The 19,039-nt window shown below is 33.3% G+C and overlaps 2 protein-coding genes and 2 non-coding genes across 12 annotated transcripts; all 4 read right to left on the bottom strand.

Annotated features, from left to right (window-relative positions):
• Nucleotides 1-402: 402 nt before the first annotated feature.
• On the bottom strand, nt 403-3,054 carry LOC133287880 (uncharacterized). 4 transcript variants are annotated; one of them, XM_061485567.1, is made up of 5 exons: nt 2,793-3,054; nt 2,012-2,234; nt 1,119-1,131; nt 900-982; nt 403-776 (listed from the first exon to the last, which is right to left on the bottom strand). In XM_061485567.1, exons 1-5 carry the CDS (start codon nt 2,955-2,957, stop codon nt 580-582), a joined length of 681 nt encoding a protein of 226 aa, XP_061341551.1. In that variant the 5' UTR covers nt 2,958-3,054; the 3' UTR covers nt 403-579. The 4 variants fall into 4 exon arrangements, with proteins under 4 accessions (XP_061341551.1, XP_061341550.1, XP_061341548.1 ...); XM_061485566.1 differs by having other exon boundaries at nt 403-982; XM_061485564.1 differs by lacking the exon at nt 1,119-1,131 and having other exon boundaries at nt 403-982; nt 1,798-2,234.
• A 2,490-nt stretch (nt 3,055-5,544) lies between these two features.
• On the bottom strand, nt 5,545-7,722 carry LOC133287868 (uncharacterized). Of its 6 annotated transcripts, none has more exons than XM_061485548.1 (4): nt 7,402-7,722; nt 6,813-7,054; nt 6,112-6,214; nt 5,545-6,021 (listed from the first exon to the last, which is right to left on the bottom strand). In XM_061485548.1, the coding sequence occupies exons 1-4, from the start codon at nt 7,564-7,566 to the stop codon at nt 5,776-5,778; spliced, it is 756 nt and encodes a 251-aa protein (XP_061341532.1). In that variant the 5' UTR covers nt 7,567-7,722; the 3' UTR covers nt 5,545-5,775. The 6 variants fall into 6 exon arrangements, with proteins under 6 accessions (XP_061341532.1, XP_061341529.1, XP_061341527.1 ...); XM_061485545.1 differs by adding an exon at nt 6,633-6,765 and having other exon boundaries at nt 5,545-6,214; nt 6,805-7,054; nt 7,402-7,715; XM_061485543.1 differs by having other exon boundaries at nt 5,545-6,214; nt 6,633-7,064; nt 7,388-7,719.
• A 970-nt stretch (nt 7,723-8,692) lies between these two features.
• LOC133287929 (U2 spliceosomal RNA) lies at nt 8,693-8,888 on the bottom strand. Its single transcript, XR_009748295.1, has one exon. It is a non-coding gene; the product is annotated as a U2 spliceosomal RNA (small nuclear RNA).
• Nucleotides 8,889-15,847: 6,959 nt separating this feature from the next.
• Nucleotides 15,848-16,043, bottom strand: LOC133287930 (U2 spliceosomal RNA). Its single transcript, XR_009748296.1, has one exon. It is a non-coding gene; the product is annotated as a U2 spliceosomal RNA (small nuclear RNA).
• Nucleotides 16,044-19,039: the final 2,996 nt, after the last annotated feature.

The following is a 19,039-nucleotide window of genomic DNA, read 5'->3' as shown; positions in this document are numbered from 1 at the left end:
TGAAATATGAAGGAATTAAAATTCGAACATCACATATCTCTACTAATATATCAAGAGGTGCTTAATAGAGGAGTTACCCGTGTCTGTTCTTTCCACAAAAATCTATCATTCTCTTTGTTTTACCCTCTGTTGTGTATATCACCCGCTCGGAGTCGATTCAACACTCAACCATATAATGCTTCTCGTTACTCCACTATACATGCCTGAATTTATTTATTTTTTCCAGATGGTATATGCACAATATCATGCAACATTATATTTCCTTTTTTAAAACAGCATTTAATTTCTTTATAAAGCCAATTCCTTATACGCAAACGCACGCTACAAATAAAACAAATTCAAGTGCTTTTGTCAATCGTAATTCAAAATGTTATTACCTCAATCCTTTATGATTATCGTTGGATTTTATTTGATGACACTGTTAACACATTACACACAAACTACGCAAATCACAGATATCTATAATGGAGGGAAAATAAAGGTAAAAATGGGAGCAAAAGGGAAGAGTATTATACACAAGATACACCTTGCATTGCCACTCTATTATGGTGCCAGAAATTTCTTAATTATAACTTTCTGCTAAACCATGTTTGGGAATTCGATGTTGAATTTGATCCTAAGGTTACCCCTCTTTGAAGGATCTTTGGAGATTGGCATACCTTCCCCGGAAATCACTTCTTCATAGTTTGGATCAATCACATTGTTTACGACAATTGTCAGAGCCCTGCCATCTAGTGCTGTAAGTTGGATGGTGGAGCCTGTTAGAGCTTCAGCTTCTGCAAGTGATACCTTGTGTGTCACAACCAAATCATTACCATCTCTTGTAAATACACTGTGAGGTTTCTCATCAATAATAAACACAAGATCTGCGGCAATAACATTTGGCTGCTCATTTCCTTTCTCCAGGAAAGTGATTTTTGTTCCGTTTTTCCAGCCTGGTTGGATTTCAATGGTTAAGATTTCCTCCACTGGCAAAGTTTTCCTGCAAACAAAATATTAGGGAGGGAAATTAGATCAACGTGGCTGCACTTATAGGCACATGTAACAAGTGAAAGAACAAATTCTTGATCCTTTTCATGAAGAAAAATCCCAGAGTTCAATCAGCCTAGAAAAACCACCTAAACCCAACTACTATAAGAAAGGCAGCTGAGGGAGTACAGATTTTTCACAGATGAGTGATAAATCATAAATGTTGAAAGCACTGACCACCTTCACTCCCATGCATATCTTCCCTATCTAAGTGTGTTTAGGTAGTACATATCTCATTGATAGTGGCAACCTCAGACCATTGCTCCAACCTGAAAAAGTGTCTCCTAACTAATGAGGTATGGAAACTGATCACCTCATTAATGTTCCAATCAGTAGCAACTGCAACCAACAATGAGTAATGGTACAAACGGACAGTGACCATATTAAGATGGGAGCAATGAGTATGATGCACACTAATCCTTATCCAAGGATGAGAATTCATCTACCCACACAAAAAGAGGGAAAGGAAAAAAAGTGGAGATTGCTAAAAATTTGTAGCATGTAGAAGTCCTCTGATTTAACACGAAACAATTATAAAAGGAGAAGGAAATAGAACAAATTCAAGACATCTAACTAACTACTATCTCAAGCAGCAATCACATAACTTTTTTTTTGTTTTTTTGTTTTAGATCAAGATGACAAAAATGTATTGAAATTTAAGTTTCTAACAAATCCAACAACAAAACTCATTCTGCTCGTGAAATTTAGTTGGGAGAAGCTTTAACTATAAATTGCTGTAAATTGAAATGCCAAGCAAAGAGCAATTACCCGCTTGCATATGCAATTTCCCTTGAGATCTTCATCTTTTTGGTAGTCCCCTTATAGAGTTCCTCAAGGCTGCAAGGTAATGTATTTTCAATGGGAGGTGCCTTGCATCGCGGACCTTGACTCATGGGTCTCCCTTCTCCAAACATGTCTTCCCTAAACATTCCACCAAAGGACCTTGACACCCATGACCTACCCCTCATGCCTCTGCCACAACCACCAACTCCCATTCCCATTCCCATTCCTCCAAATGGGCTACAACAGCCAAAAACTTCTGCAAAAATAGTGTTTGCATTTCTGGGATTGAACCTAAACACTGTTGGACCATCTCCAGTCCTGAAGAATGAAGCCCCACCAGCATCCGGTGATGACATTCCACCTTTAAGGCCACCTTCTCCATACCGATCATAAATTGCTCTCTTCTGGGGATCACTTAGAACCTGCATGAAACCAAACCCAACCAGATTCTATACACATTAACATAGACAACAGAAGGAGAGAGATGAATTGAAACAGAAATAATGATACCACAACTTAGTACATGGAACAAACATGCTGTTTGCACCCAAGGAAAAGATCAGAAATTTCAGAAACAATTGTGTTTTTCTTTTCCTTCCATAGTCATAGACTCAGAGTGTCGGAAACCATGGTAGAGAGGAGAGGAATGAGAGAAGTGAAACTGAAATTTTACTGAATGATATAAAGTACAATAGGCGATCATGTGAATGATATAGAACAAGTGAGAGTAACTAACCAACTGACTGAAACTGACTTAGAAAACTAATCTAACTAACTTGTAACTAACCTACAACAAAACTTCAACTATAGCTAAGGTAATAGCCCCCACAAGCTGGAGGGAGGGTGCATACTAAATGCAAAATACAACAAACCAAGACATAATCACATAAACTAACAAAATAGTTAATCTGATCTAACATCCTAGGAGCACCAACAACATGGATGACCAAGATTTTCTAGTAATTGAAATCAAGGTTTACCTCATAGGCTTCGGAAATCTGTTTGAATTTAGTCTCGGCGTCTTTGTTATTGTTAGGGTTCTTATCAGGGTGCCATTTCATAGCAAGTTTTCTGTAAGCTTTCTTCAACTCTTCATCTGTTGCATTCTTGTCAACCTCCAATATCTCATAGTAATCCATCCCCATTTTCCTTCTTATTCTAACTTCAAACTCTCGAGTCACTCACTCACTACTCACTACTTCGCTTCTCTGTTTTCTCTTCCAAAGGCCCTTCCTTTGCTTTCAGTCCTGTTCCTCGATGACAATTATTCAACACTATGGTAAATCTTTTATTTAATATTTTGTAAAAATGTAAACAGATTATATATTTATATTAGCGCATGATATACTTACCATCAAAAAAGTTTATCACTTTTACCACCAATTTAATCACCGTTGATTTTCGTCAATATAATGGTTATAATTTATTAAAAATTAATAATTAATTAATAAATGCGATCCAATAATTTTCAATAAATTATAACTATTAGATTGATAAAAATCAATGGTGATTAGATTAGTCTTAAAATATATCATTTCCCATTTATATTATATTTTTTCGTACTATTAATTTACTACCACTTTAATTAACATTGGATCAAATTTTTAGCAAAAAATACATTATACGTGGCAAATAAAATCTTATGCAACGGCAAAAATGTTTTTTCTTTAATTTTATAATATATCCATGTGATGAACGAGTTGAAATGATTTGATCGGTGTTTACCAAAATAAAACTGAGTTGATCGGCGAATAGAGATAATGAGAAGCAAAAGATGCAATAATGCAGAGGATATAATTGTTGGAAATCGAGAATAGCACACAAATCAAAAAATAAAAGAGAAAAAAAGAAAATTTTAATATAGCAATTTACCTTAATTCACTTAATATAGGTTACATTTAATTTATTATATTATATTCATCTCGTCGCCCGTCGTTATAAGTTACTTGATTATTTTATTTATAAGGATAATATAAATAGAAAGAAAAACTCAAATTGGGCTCAAACTTAAATTATTAAAAAAAAATTATAATAAATAAAGACACACAATAATATCTGACCTTGCTGATCCGCTAGTAAAAATCTTCGTCGACATTCGAAGTATGAATCATACTCAATAATAAATCAATAATCGTAATAACAAATTTTGGTGCAGTGCACTGGCGTAGCCACGTTGTCCTTAGATGGGGTCTGGGCCCCTATTGATTTTTTTTTAAAAATTATTATTATATATAATTTTATAATTAATTATTATTTGGCCCTTTCTAAAGTTAAAATTTGGTCTCATCTATGCTCTCTCTCTGAGCTAATAGCCTAATACATTCTGAGTGGAGTTGGAAACCCTAACAATGTCTTCGTATTTGCTTGTTGTTCTCTCAAAGTTAGAAACCCCAATGATATTTGCTCTTAAATTGATGTTTTTTTATACTGAAATTTTTCTAGTTTTCTCTCTGATTGATTTTATTTTGTGAAGATATGCTTGTTAGAGTGTAGTGCCTTTGAGTGTTTTGGTCTTTTATGTTTCCTTAAATATTTGAATCGTCTTTATGACTTTATACACCCTCTCTTGATAAAGTATGAAATGATGCAGCACCTCGATGGCTTTTTTCAGAGCGACAAAGCCTATTGCATTTTATGTCGTTGCTCTTTAAAACAAAATGTTATTTTCCTTTTTTTTTCTTTCTCACAATAACTACTTTATAACTAATTAGGATATTGCAAGCAATTACTTCAGTTGTATAAATTAGTTCATGATAGCTTAGTGACTTACAACACCTTTATTTTAATATCAAGCAAAAGTAAAAAAATGTGAATTCTAAAGATATATGCAACTTGGTATTGGTTTATGATTCTCAAAGACCAGTGTAGGGATCCCTCATATATGAAATAAATAAATAATAACTTTCATCTCGAAGACCATTACTTATTATGCCGTGGGAAAAGTGTGATCCTTTTATTTGGAATGCTTGCCGGAAAGGTTAGTGTTTTTTTATATGTTTGCTTTCATATATAATAGTTGGCTATTATTTATTTGAATTTTCAATGTTATGTGACATTATTTAGTAAATAATTTAGATAAATATGCTAGAATTCATAGTAAATTATTTTTCTAATAGATTTAGGTAATTATAATAAATGTTTTGATAATTTGATATGTTAAATTTTTTGGTCCTAAAATGAAATCTTAGCTCCGTGTCACTGGTGCAGTGTGTGGCCCCCTGTGTTGTTAATGACAGGTTAGGTTATATTATATTTTTTCAATACGACTTGAAATATTTGGAAAATTGTAAAATCCTTTCGACTTGGGTGAAATTGGGCAATTAGACATTTAAAATGGAATCCTCTGCCTTCGTTGAAAAATCAATTGCAGGACGTACAGTTTTATCGTAAGATTGAATTTTTTTAAAAACATATTTAGAATATATTAGAAAATTACAATGAAGTTCGTGGGATCCTTCTCATACATATTCTTCAACTTTGTTTATAGAATACCACATGATTTTTACATGTATTACTATGACTATAGAGTAATAAACTTCTAAGCATTCAAGTTCCTCTTAATTTATAACGGGACTGCTTGAATGTAGAAGTCTGGAAAATCAAAAAATTCGATAGGTTACCTGCTTCATGATTCTGTTTATGACAAACTTGGACAATGTTCATAATACAAAAACTTGCGATCAACGTGGAAAAAAAAAAGTATATAAGATCACCACTCCAACAAGTAGCTACTGGAAAAAAGTACTGGATCGGGTTATCTTAATGGTTATCACTCCTTAACTACTGTATTTCAATATGTTACACCACAATCCTCAACCAAAAATTTTCGGATTTTGTTTGGGTGGATGACTCTACATAACATAATACACACAAATTACACAAATTTTAGCCATCTAAAATGGAGGAGGAGAAAGAAAACTAAGAATCAGAGCAGAAGTTTACAATGATTGGATTGCCACTTTATTATGGCGACAGAAGTTTCTTAATTCCGGCTTTCTGCTCTGAGGTCAACCTTGTTGGAAATTTAATGTTGAATTTGATCCTAAGATTACCCCTCTTTGAAGGATCTTTTGCAATTGGCATACCTTCCTTAGGGACAACCTCTTCATAGTTTGGATGAATCACATTGCTTATAGGAATGGTCAAAACCCTGCCATCTAGAGTTGTAAGACGAACAGTATAGCCTGTTAGTGCTTCAGCAAGTGATACCTTTTGTGTCACAACCAAATCATTACCATCCCTTGTAAACACACTGTGAGGCTTCTCATCAATAACAAACACAAGATCCGCAGCAATAACATTTGGTTGCTCATTTCCTTTCTCTGGGAATGTGATTTTTGTCCCCTTTTTCCATCCGGGTTTAATTTCAATGGTTAAGATTTCCTCCACTGACAAAGTTTTCCTGCAAACATAAAAGTAATCAGAGAAAATGTAATCAATGTAGCAACACTTAACAAGCAAAATAACAACTGAAAAAAAAAAAAAAAATCTTGCTCCAGTGATTATGCACGAAACAAAAACAGAAGGACACTCAACAAGGGTAACTACTAATTATAACTAAATAGCAATAACGTATTTTTGGGTTTAGATCAATAAGACATAGCTTAATTAAATTTTGAGAAATCATTCTCTCATTTCACATAAAATAACTAATGAGTGGTAAGTCACACTACATCATGTATCATGTGTCTAGGATAAGAAATACCTATCTCCGGTATGACAAAATAAAACCCCTTAAACTTTACATAATATAATTGTGAGAAGCTTCAAGTATAAATTGTAGTAGTTGAAATGCCAAACAAATTAAAAGTACTACTTACCCGCTTGCATCTGCAAGTTCCCTTGAGATCTTCATCTTTTTGGTAGTGCCCATATAGAGTTCCTCAAGGCTGCAAGGTAATGTTTTTTCGATAGGAGGTGCCTTACGGGGAACCCGATTCATGGGCCTGCCTTCTCCAAATGAGCTGAATATATCATCGTCAAAAATTCCACCAAAGGACCTTGACCCACCCATCATGCCACTCCCACCACCACCTCCTCCCATTCCTCCAAATGGGCTTGAAAACCCAAAAAATTCAGAAAAAATGTCGTCAGCATTTCTGGGATTGAACCTGAACGTTGTTGGGCCATCTCCAGTGTGGAAGAATGAAGCCCCACCAGCATCTGGAGGTGGCATTTGGCCCTTAAGGCCTTCTTCTCCGTACCGATCATAAATTGCTCTCTTTTGGGGATCACTTAGAACCTGCATCAAACCAATAATCCAACTCAGATTAAATTATATATTAAACATAATAGCAAAGTCACATTATAGAACAAGTGATTATTTCTTCCATGGTCAGAGAACATCATCAATGATATTAAGTGAGCTTAAATACCACAATCAAACCCATGGCGGAAAGAGACCGTGTACAATGACATTAAATTAACTTAAACGTTATAATCAAATTCAAAACTTAAAGTATTAAATGCATAAATCCTTCTGCTTATATATATATGCTCACTCAAATAGATAAGGTTACTCACTTACTCAAAAACAACAAATTAAACAGAGGAACTTTTTGGCTTGAAGGAAGAAATAGATAAGGTTACCTCATAGGCTTCAGATATCTGTTTGAATTTAGTCTCAGCCTCTTGCTTATTGTTTTGGTTCTTGTCAGGGTGCCATTTCATGGCAAGCTTTCTGTAAGCTTTCTTTAAATCTTCATCCTTGGCATTCTTGTCGACCTGCAAAATCTTGTAGTAGTCCACGCCCATATTTCTTTCTTGTGAGATTTGTGTAGTACTTGCTTTGCTCTTGGAATTATAGATAATAATGGTTGGAAAAATTTTGATCAGGTATCATTACAAAGATACACCGGATATTATTAGAGAATGAGAAGGATTTGTCTCGAAGGTGCATTGAAACAAAGACCAGAAGGGTGTAGAGCTTTCGAGGAGGGATACAAGAATTGTTGGACATGATTTAGGGTGCCACCTGTATTTTAATGGACCCACAAGGTTGCTTACTTTAACCTACAGGTGTATTATTTTCGGTTTTTATATGCCCTTTTTTCTTAAACTAATTCAATATTTATTTAATTATAATTTGGAGATATAATATTTTAGTATATGATTAAATTATAATTTATTTAAGGATTTAGTTTGTTAATATATTATTTCAATATAATAAAAATTAATTTATAAATTAGCCAAATTATGTATAAAAACAATAGTTAAATATTCTATAATTTGGAATTAAAGAAAATAAATAATAAGAGAACATTTTGAGAAATTAAGCATAGAAGATGCTAGCTCATTAAACGCAAATTAGGATACGGACACGCCATAGCTTAAATTTTAAGGATAATTTTTAACATTCATTTCTTTTGCACTTTATCAAAAGATTTTTTAACTTGCTAGATATATGACACCATTTTCTGAATAATCAAAACAAAAATTAAAGGGGAAATTACTTCAGCAGAAGTGATTTTCACAAGCTCACTCAAACTTTGCAATAAGAGTTGCAAAACCCAAAATTAAATAACAAAATAGCTATTTTTCGTCAAATTGAATTAATAAAAAATAAAAAGGGATCACTTCAGTAGAAGTGACTTTCACATACTCACCAACATTTTTTTTTTTTTTTAAATATGTATATAATAGATAAGAAATTGTTTTCACAACGAATAAAAAATAATTATCCTAAATAAGAAGATGTGCTTAAAGTTTATATTTTACTTTAACTTGTGAGTAGAAAAAAAAATTTCTACTTTTGTCGGTAGGATCCATAATATTTCAGGAAAACTGCAAAAATCTGAAATTTTATCATCGAACTCGTGCAGCAAATTAAGCCCATAATTTACTTCATTGAATGAATTAAAATCTTGTAACACTGATTTGGATGGGGTGCGCCAGGCCCGTGTAATAGTGCAACACATGGGCGACGCTCGAGTAACCCAATAGCAAGCTACTGGAACGGTCACTCCCCCTTAAAAAATTAATTTAATATCATGTGGACCAATGGCCCACGTATCAGATATTAAACTGATAAGAACAGATACTACACTTGATCTTAGCCAAAAGGCCGAGAAAGGTATGCTTTGACAAGGTTAGCAACGCTTCTTTTATACTGAAACATTCGGTGCTTGTTCTAACTTCTAAGCAGTGTGGTACTAACCAATTTCATAGTCTATTTCCGATCTACAAACTCATAAACAGAGTATTTCAGTTGATGCTTCGACCAACACATCCAAGGCTAACAAATCTTTTATAAACAGTTGATGCATGAGACCAGTTCAGACACATTTAATTAAGCCATTATAGCTAGCTACTCGAGAATACTAGTAATTTTAATGAATGAATGAATAAAAAAGGAGAACCTATTGACCCGTGGAGACAATGCACCGTGAAAATCTGATAGCAGCATGCTGAGCAAAATAAAAGGCTGCTAAATTAATCATTCATTTCAAAACTGGCCTTGTCACCGAGGCAAAGGCAAAATCTGCATAAAATAGCAGAAATTGACATGATGAAATGATATATTGAAATGACTGATATACCCGCTTTTTTACTGTAGTGCAATGATCACACTTTTCCAAAGACCAGAAAGTTGGTTTATCGATTGTGATGCAGGATCGTATAGTTGTTGGATTTATACTTTGAATCTTCGAATTTTTCTTTGAGGGGACTTTTGGTACGCAGAATTTTAAAGGATTTTCAGAAAATTGAATTTTTTTAAATTTTAAATTTTCAAATATTATCATAAACTGAATGCAAAAATCATATTTTTAAAAATTGAGATTCTCGGATAATAAAAATTTCCCCTATACCAAACGCACCTAAATGCTAGCTTATTAAAGAGAGAAATCATTCCCGTACTTTTCTCGCATCATTTATTTATGATAGGAAATATTTATATCTAATAATATATATGATAAAATAGAATTCCTATTAAAAATTAAGTAGTTTTGGATGAGTCCTTCAAATGAATTTGTATTTTATATTTAGTATATTACTTAAAAATATTAAAAAGTTATAAATTAGTCAAATTGTGTATAAAAACTGTATATATCAATTTTTATGAACAATAGTTAAATAGTTTAATATTCAATTATAGTTCGGAATTAAAAAAGATGATTACAGTCGTAAATAGTAAAAAAGAAAGAAAAAGATTTTAAATAAATTATCTCACTACAGAGTAGTAAGAACTATAATTAGCATTCAAAATTATTTAAAATTTTATTAAGATAAATCATATATTTTTATATCCTTAACATGCTATTTGTTTTAGGGGAAGGATATACTTACCACCAAAAAAGTTTATCACATTTACAACCAACTTAATCTCCGTTGATTTTTGTCAATCTAATGGTTATAATTCATTGGATCGCATTTATTAGTTATTTATTAATTCCCAATAAATTCAATAAATTATAACCGTTAGATTGACGAAAATCAACGGAGATTAGGTTGGTTGTAAAGGTGGTAAACTTTTTTGGTGGTAAGTATATCTTGTCCCTTTGTTTTAACTTAAAATATTGTTCAATAAGATCATTTAGTAATGAAAGCCATTTGCATTTCTAAATAATAATGATTTGGACGACGGCTTTGATCCAATTTCGGTTACATCTCCTCTATCTTTATTATAAGCTTGTGGTTTTGATTCCGTTATATTTTTTCTCTCTCTCATCTCTAGGAGTATAAATAAGTTAGGTTAGGTTTTGGCTTAAATAGGTCAGGTTTGTACAAAAAATATTGGGTCTTGTCTGACCTATTAGCCTGTGTAGGCCTTAAATTACAAATTTGGTCTGACCTATATTTAAAAAACAAAAGCTTTGACCTAGGTCTATTAGCCTGTTTAAGTCTATTAAATATTCAACAATTAATATAATAACTAAAATAATATTACTTTATTATTCAAAATTATTAAAATAATATTTTTATTTATTTTATTTAAAATAAATAATATGAGATAGACCGGCATGTAGGCTTATAGACCCAACAGGTACAAAAAATGCCTATTGCCTGTTTTCTAAATAGATTTTTTCAAAAGCCTGAGTCTATTCTATTTTATTTTTTATAATAGGTCAAGTCTGGCTAAATATAGGCAAAGTCATAAGTCCTGTAGGCTGGCCTAGCTCATTTACATCCATACTCACCTCTATGTATTACGACTTTTTGACCAAAGTGATGCAAAAACAGGAACAAGTCACTGGTTTAAGGTCCGTTTAAATGGACTTTTGAAAAAAATGTTTTTTTAATAAATTTTTGTTTTTAAAAGAATTTTTTTTAAAAGCTAATGTTATTTTGTGTTTGGATGCAATATTTGAAACGTGCTTTTAAGTAAAAATATTATTTGAAAGTTAAAATAAAAAAGCATTTTTTAAGTACAAAATGACTATTATGCCCTTACCCACTCTGTTTCGATGACATCATCCTCTCCTCCGCTCACCTCCTCTTCTTTGCAGTATGCCAATCTTTTCATGATAAATACTGGTTTCATCATTTGGCCAGTTTAGCCTTGAAGGTAGGAGAAATTTAATAACCAATTGCATTCTTCTCCTTTATACTTCTCTCTTAAGTGATAGACTTTTGAAACCTTAATATTGTAGAATATATTTATATAGATTGTCTGTTGAAGATAATTATTGTTTTTTTTATTGTTCTCCATCGTAAACAAAAGAAAGAGACTAAAAAAATAGAAACAGTACCTCAAAGCATAGATCTGAACTTGAAGATGGAAGATGGAAGATGGTAAGGAAGGAGAAATAGCGCAGGAGCTGAGGGATAATCTGTCCACGAGGCTCTAGAACTTGTTTTGGCTTCTCCTTCTCCAAGAAGTCAAAAAATTTAGCTTTTGAAAAAAATTAAATTTTAACTTTTTCATTAACTTGAGCTTTCTTGTAAGTTATCATCCAAACACTATTAAAATTTCAAAAGCATTTAAAAAAAAACAACAACTTCTAGCTATGGAGAAGCCCATTCAAACGACTTCTAAGTCGTTTGGAATTATTTACCCATGTAATACGTGCACATGTACATAATGAGTCAAAATGTGCATGGTACAGTACGCCACTCTCGTGACAAACATGCATAGACGCGCAAGATGGTGTACGGTGTCTTAAACGCGTATCTAAGGATAATGTGTTTAGTGTGCAAAATGTGCATCAATCAGAGGCGTGACTAAACGCAGTGGTAGTACCGTTTCTTGGTTTATCAAATATATTAGAATTAATCTTGAGATAGAAAGAAACCATTTGTGTGCATTTCCTTTTGAACGAATGAATGACAATCAAAATTTCTATCTCAACTATAAAATTAGGGGGAAATGTGTGTCATTTTAAAGGATATAAAGTTGTGTCATTTTAAGTAAGAGAAAAAGATAGATCATAAGGGAAAGATAGTGGATAAAAAAAAGTAAAGATATGGGTCCCACCTCTTTGTGAGAGTAAAATGACATAAGTTGTGTCATTTAAAATGACAAACACTTTTCTCATAAAATTATGGATGATGGTACCAATTTGAGCTATCAATTTTCCTGAGAATGATTCGTTCATGCACGACAATATCGAATTAGGCTACTATTTTGTGGATTTCTTCAAAATCCTCTAAAAGTTTAGCAGGCATTTACAAAATGTGTGCATGCATATGCAAAAGAAGAAAACTACGCTGAATTATAATGCAAAATAGTATTTGTCATAGTATGCAAAACACGGAAGCGCAGGGTGTAAGACCCTTAACAAAGATGCAACATTCTTGTGGGTATGTTTTTGTTTGTCGTGACATGTGTTGCGCATCTGTCTCATGCACGTCTTATCGCATTATACAGGTAAAAGTTCAACGACTTAAACTATAATATGTTACTTGCATTACTTTGATCGAAAAGCCATGTATTACTCTTGACGAATAAAATCGTTTCACACATAAGGTGAGATTCACTAGATAACTTTTGATATCATATTTTATATACTAGAAAAACTTTCAGCTCTTATATATACCTTCTTTTTCTAGTAGATGGAACTTTTGCGCACATCACCATTCGCACTAAGCTGTTACACTAAGGGTATGCATGACAACCATTCTATTCCATAGCACTATTTTCGAAAAGAAATAATTCTTTTCTATTTCTGTGTCTTAGAACAATTTTTGAGAAAAAAAATGTGTTTGATAACATGTTCTATTTTTATTTCGAGAATGAGAATTGTGTTTGATAACACAACAAATAATATAATAAAAAATAATTCCTATTAATAATAAAAAAATTATGGATCATCACTTTCCTTTTCATATGGTGTGATTGTGGTTGTGGTGGTGGTGCCAGCGGGGGGTGGCATGGTGGCGGCGGTACGGTACTGGTGGTGGAAATGACATGGTGGTGATTGTGACGGCAGTGGCTGCGGCGATGACGATGATAGTGGTGGGGATGGTGGTGGTGGAGGTGACGGTAGTTGCTGCGACAATGATGATGGGGATGGTGGCGTATGTGGTTGGTGGTGGCAACAATGGTAGCAGTGACATGGTGGTGGTGGTGGTTGTGATGGCATCATGGTGGTGGCGGTGGTGGTAGGTGATGGTGATGGGGGTGGTGGTGACAGTAATGGCTGTGACGGTGGTGGTGGTGGTTGGTGGCGGTGGCAGTGGTGCCGGTAGTGGTTGCGACAATGGTAATGGTGGTTGGTGACAGTGGTGGTGATGGTAGCGGTGGCGTCGTGATGGTGGTAGTGGTGGCAGATGCGTGGTGATAGCGATGGTGACGGTGACGGATTCGGCAGTGGTTGCGATGATGGTGGTCGTGGTTGATGGCGGTAGTGGTGGTGGTGGTGGTGACAGTGATGGTGGTGGTGGTGGTGACAGTGGCATGGTGGTAGTGATGGTGGCAGTGGCATCGTGGTGGTGGGGGTGGTGACGACGGCACTAGTGCTACAACGGCGACGACGATGGTGGCGATGGTCGTGTCGGGATGATTGTGGTGGTGGTGATGATGGTAGAGGTGAAGAGTGATTGAGAGAGATAACTGTTTCTCATTTTGTTCCCGAGAATAAAAAACAGGAATTTTCTGATTCTTTTTTCTATTCCTCAGCACAAAAAATAAATCGGTTCATCCAGAGAACAAAAAAATAAACCGGTTTATCAAACGAGTTTTCTATCAATTTCTGTTCCCGGGAACAGAAATTAAAAATAAAAATAAAAATCAGGAAGGTTGTTATGCACACCCTAAATCCTTAGTAATCGATTCATCAATATATACAGTTCCCCATTATTCGGTTAATTCAGTATTTGCACCTTAACTCTAAGCTAGTAGAACTTTTGTCTATCATACTTAAATCTCTTTAGTTGTAATTATTTGTATATATAAAAGAATCCAGATAATGCTCACAATTGAAGACTTCTATGAAGTTAAAAGGGAAACGATTCACGATCATTGTCTATATAACAAAAAATAACATAAATAATAACTCACAATTAAAGCAATATAAATTTGAAGAGGGATTTTCACCCTCCCCAACCCTTTTCTGGCTCCACCAATATATAAATTTGAGAGAGGAGAGGGGGGAGGGGGATTATCCTCCCTAATCTCTCTCGCTTTATTGCTATTTTAAACTTACGATTAAAAATACCTTATGGTTAAATACATTTTCCCCTAATGGAAGTAAATTCTTTATAATGACAGCCAAATATCTTGAAAAGACTTAAAATATTGTATCAATTATCATATTGGTAGATAAAGTTGTCACGATTAACTTTTTTAAGATTTCAAGTCCATTTATTAAGGCATGTTTATTTGAGATTTTCAAAAAAAAAAAAAAAAAAAAAAAAGGCCTGTTAACTTTTATTTAGAGGATAAATGCCGCATGAGCAGAAATATGTAACCTAGGAGTTCTTGGGAAATCTGAGGCAATGTTTTAAAAATTAAAACAGATTAGTAGACTAAGTTACATGGAGAATTGTCTATTCAAAGTTCAAACATATTCAATTTTACAGTAATTTAACATCAGTTAATTTCAAATTCAATTTTACACTAACAAAAAATGTTTTAATAAATTTCTATTTTTAATGTATGATTAAATTATAATTTATTTAAGGATTTAGTTTGTTAATATATTATTTTAATATAATAAAAAATAATTTTATAAATTAGACAAATTATGTATAAAAAAATAGTTAAATATTCTATAATTTGGAATTAAAGAAAATAATTAATAAGAGAACATTTTGATAAATTAAGCATAGAAGATGCTAGCTCATTAAAAACAAATTAGTTTACGGACACGCCATAGCGTATATTTTAAGGATAATTTTTAACATTCATGTCTTTTCACTTTTTCGAAAGATTTTTGGTAAATATCTTTTTGGGTCCCTATCAAAAAATATGGTCTCCACTTTAGTCCCTTGCAAAAATAAATTAGTCAGTTAAACAAATTCAAAGTGGGCCCATTTTAGTTTTTTTGAGGGACTAATATGGGTCATTTTTGAATTTGTGAGGGACAACGATTGCAACTAAATGGGTCCACTTTAAATTTATTAGGAACTAACTGGCTAATTTATTTTTGTAAAAGACTAAAGTGAAGAACGTATTTTTTGTAAAGACTAATATGGGTCATTTTTGAATTTGTGAGGGAACACGATTGCAACTAAATAGGGTCCACTTTAAATTTATTAAGAACTAACTGGCTAATTTATTTTTATAAAATACTAAAATGAAGACTGTATTTTTTGTTAGGGACCAAAAAAATGTATTTACTCAAAAAAAATTATATATTACACCATTTTCAGAATAGCTACATGTATATAGTAGATTCCACCATGCTTTTGTGTCAAATTTATTTTGCAGAGTTGCTATACTCACCAACATTATTTTGAGTTGCAAAACCCAATAATAAATTACAAATAGCTTTTAGTCAAATTGAATTAATTAAAAATAAAACGTCGGTTTCAAAATATATCAGCAAAACTAAAGTAATCTGAACTCTTGCCGACCCACAATCCAACTCGAGCAGCAAATTAAGCCCATAATTTACTTCATTGAATGAATTAAAATCTTGTAACACTGATTTGGATGGGGTGCGCCAGGCCCGGGTAATAGTGCAACACATGGGCGACGCTCGAGTAACCCAATAGCAAGCTACTGGAACGGTCACTCCCCCTTAAAAAATTAATTTAATATCATGTGGACCAATGGCCCACGTATCAGATATTAAACTGATAAGAACAGATACTACACTTGATCTTAGCCAAAAGGCCGAGAAAGGTATGCTTTGACAAGGTTAGCAACGCTTCTTTTATACTGAAACATTCGGTGCTTGTTCTAACTTCTAAGCAGTGTGGTACTAACCAATTTCATAGTCTATTTCCGATCTACAAACTCATAAACAGAGTATTTCAGTTGATGCTTCGACCAACACATCCAAGGCTAACAAATCTTTTATAAACAGTTGATGCATGAGACCAGTTCAGACACATTTTTTTTTTTTTTGGTACATTGCCAGAAAGTATCCTCATTCAACCTTCTCCGGGCACCATGCCCTCGGGGTACGGCCCGTTTGGGCTAGACCCTCATTGTAACAGTGGGTGTGCACTAAGCTTCGCAACCGGAGAAAGGACGAGACTAATCCCCCAACCGAAGATTTTTGGCTTATCCTCGACCCCTAAAGATTTTTCAAGAAATTGCTTGAGAGCTCAATTGCCAACTGAGCTACGTTACTTACTTCAGACACATTTAATTAAGCCATTATAGCTAGCTACTCGAGAATACTAGTAATTTTAATGAATGAATGAATAAAAAAGGAGAACCTACTGACCCGTGGAGACAATGCACCGTGAAAATCTGATAGCAGCATGCTGAGCAAATTAAAAGGCTGCTAAATTAATCATTCATTTCCAAACTGACCTTGTCACCGAGGCAAAGCAAAATCTGCATAAAATAGCAGAAATTGACATGATGCAATGATATATTGAAATGACTGATATACCCGCTTTTTTACTGTAGTGCAATGATCACACTTTTCCAAAGACCAGAAAGTTGATCGATTGTGATACAGGATCGTATAGTTGTTGGATTTTTACTTTGAATCTTCGAATTTTGCTTTGAATGCTAGCTTATTAAAGAGGGAAATCATTCTCATACTTTTCTCGCATAATTTATTTATGATAGGAAATATTTATATGTAGCAATATGAAAAAATAGAATTCCTATTAAAAATTAAGTAGTTTTGGATGAGTCCTTCAAATGAATTTGTATTTTACATTTAGTATATTAGTTTAAAAATATTAAAAAATTATAAATTAGTCAAATTGTGTATAAAAACTGTATCAATTTTTATGAACAATGGTTAAATAGTTTAATATTCTATTATAGTTCGGAATTAAAAAAGATGATTACAGTCGTAAATAGTAAAAAAGGAAAGAAAAAGATTTTAAATAAATTATCTCACTCTCAGTAGTAAGAACTATAATTAGCATTCAAAATTATTTAAAATTTTATTAAGATAAATCACATAATTATATCGTTAACATGCTATTTGTTTTAACTTTAAAATATTGTTCAATGAAAGCCATTTGCATTTCTAAATAATAATGATTTGGACGACGGCTTTGACCCAGTTTCGGTTACATCTCATAGCTTTATTATGAGCTTGTGGTTTTGATCTCATTAAAAAATTTCTCTCTCTCACCTCTATGTATTACGGCTTTTAGACCAAAGTGATGAAAAAAACAGCAACAAGCCACTGGTTAAGAGTATGTTTAAGTAGACTTTTTTGAAAAAATGACTTTTTATAAAAAAAAAAATTAAAAGCTAATATTATTTTGAGTTTTGATGTAATATCTGAAACGTGCTTTTAAGTAAAAATATTATTTAGATGTTAAAATAAAAAAGTAATTTTTAAGTACAGATTAACTATTATACCCTTACCCACTCCGCTTTGATGACATCGTCTTCTCCTCGCTCACCTCCTCTTTGCAGTATGCTAATCTTTTTATGATAAATACTGATTTAATCATTTTGACCGGTTTAGCCTTGTAGATAAGAGAAATTTAAGAACCAATTGCATTTTTCTCCTTTATGACTTTTTTCTTAAGTGATAGACTTTTGAAATCATCAATATTGTAGAATATATTTATTCAGATTGTTTTTTTTTATTGTTCTACATCGTAAACAAAAGCTAGCCCCATTTTCTTGTAAACAGTACCTAAAGCAAAAGAAAGAGAGTAAAAAGATAGAAACAATACCTCAAAGCAGAGATCTGAATTTAAAGATGGAAGATAGTATGGAAGGAGAAATGGCACAGGAGGTGAGGGTTAATCTCTGCACTAGGCTCTGGAACTTGCTTTTGGCTTATGCTTCTCCAAGAAGTCAAAATTTTTAGCTTTTGGAAAAAGTTAAATTTTAACTTTTTCATTAATTTGTGCTTTTTTTATCCATGTAATATGTGCACATGTACATAGTGAGTCAAAATGTGCATGGTATAAATAGGCAACTCACGTGACAGGCATGCATAGACGCGCAAGATGATGTACAATGTCTTAAACCTGTTATAGAAGACAGTGGGTGATATTATATCACTAAGAGATTTGAACCCATGTATAAGACAGAGGAGGTAGATGATCAGAATTATCACTGTGCAATTATAAAAAATATAAAAAACAGACTTACTTGTAGTCAGTATAAAGAATCAGAACATATTAATGTATGCAGTAGAGGAATTAAATCCGAGCCCACAGAACGTGTCTCCTTAAGACAATTTGCCCCCTCACTGATGCCAAAGGTTGATGGACACTTGTCTCCCAGGATAGAACGGATTTCGTCTGAAGAATGGTGGCACTACCAATCAACAGCCCAAACGAACATAACAAAATACCAGAGGAAACTACACCGGAGTATGAAAAGAAACATGCAAAACCGGAAGGAGAAAAATTCCGGCAGAGTTTCAGTGCAGAAAAATTGGATCCATTTTCTGAAGGTGTCAGTGTCTATTTATAGACAACGTAAAGTCACGTTCCAAAAGGCACCTATTCGACGACGAAACAACACATCCGTTGGACACGAAAAGACACATTCGTTCAACACGAAAAGACACCCATTCAAGGATGAAACAACATGTCCGTTAGGATGAAACAACATGTCTGTTAGGATGAAACAACATGTCCGTTAGGATGAAACAACATGTCGGTTAGGATGAAAAGATACATCTGTTTGTCGACGAAAAGGCACACCTTTTCACTACCAAACTTCTTATTCATAACCAATAGA

This window comes from Gastrolobium bilobum, unplaced genomic scaffold (genome assembly GCF_033153095.1).
Source record: "Gastrolobium bilobum isolate Gb01-03AN ecotype WA unplaced genomic scaffold, APGP_CSIRO_Gbil_v1 utg12072, whole genome shotgun sequence".
Lineage (NCBI taxonomy): Eukaryota > Viridiplantae > Streptophyta > Magnoliopsida > Fabales > Fabaceae > Gastrolobium > Gastrolobium bilobum.
The sequence above is the reverse complement of the archived record's forward strand: the minus strand, read 5'-3'. Positions and strand labels throughout refer to the sequence as shown.

Bases quoted from the DNA above. Each gene is read 5' to 3' on its own strand.
- LOC133287880 (XM_061485564.1), bottom strand. From the start codon at position 2,957: ATGGGGATGGATTACTATGAGATATTGGAGGTTGACAAGAATGCAACA. The intron at 2,235-2,792 runs GTAAACCTTGAT...GGTTTCATGCAG, and splicing joins AGATTTCCGAAGCCTATGAG to GTTCTAAGTGATCCCCAGAA. The intron at 983-1,797 runs GTAATTGCTCTT...TTTTGTTTGCAG, and splicing joins GAAATTGCATATGCAAGCGG to GAAAACTTTGCCAGTGGAGG.
- LOC133287868 (XM_061485543.1), bottom strand. From the start codon at position 7,566: ATGGGCGTGGACTACTACAAGATTTTGCAGGTCGACAAGAATGCCAAG. The intron at 7,065-7,387 runs TTCTTCCTTCAA...TTGGATTATTGG, and splicing joins TATGAGGTAACCTTATCTAT to TTTGATGCAGGTTCTAAGTG. The intron at 6,215-6,632 runs GTAAGTAGTACT...TTATGTTTGCAG, and splicing joins GAACTTGCAGATGCAAGCGG to GAAAACTTTGTCAGTGGAGG.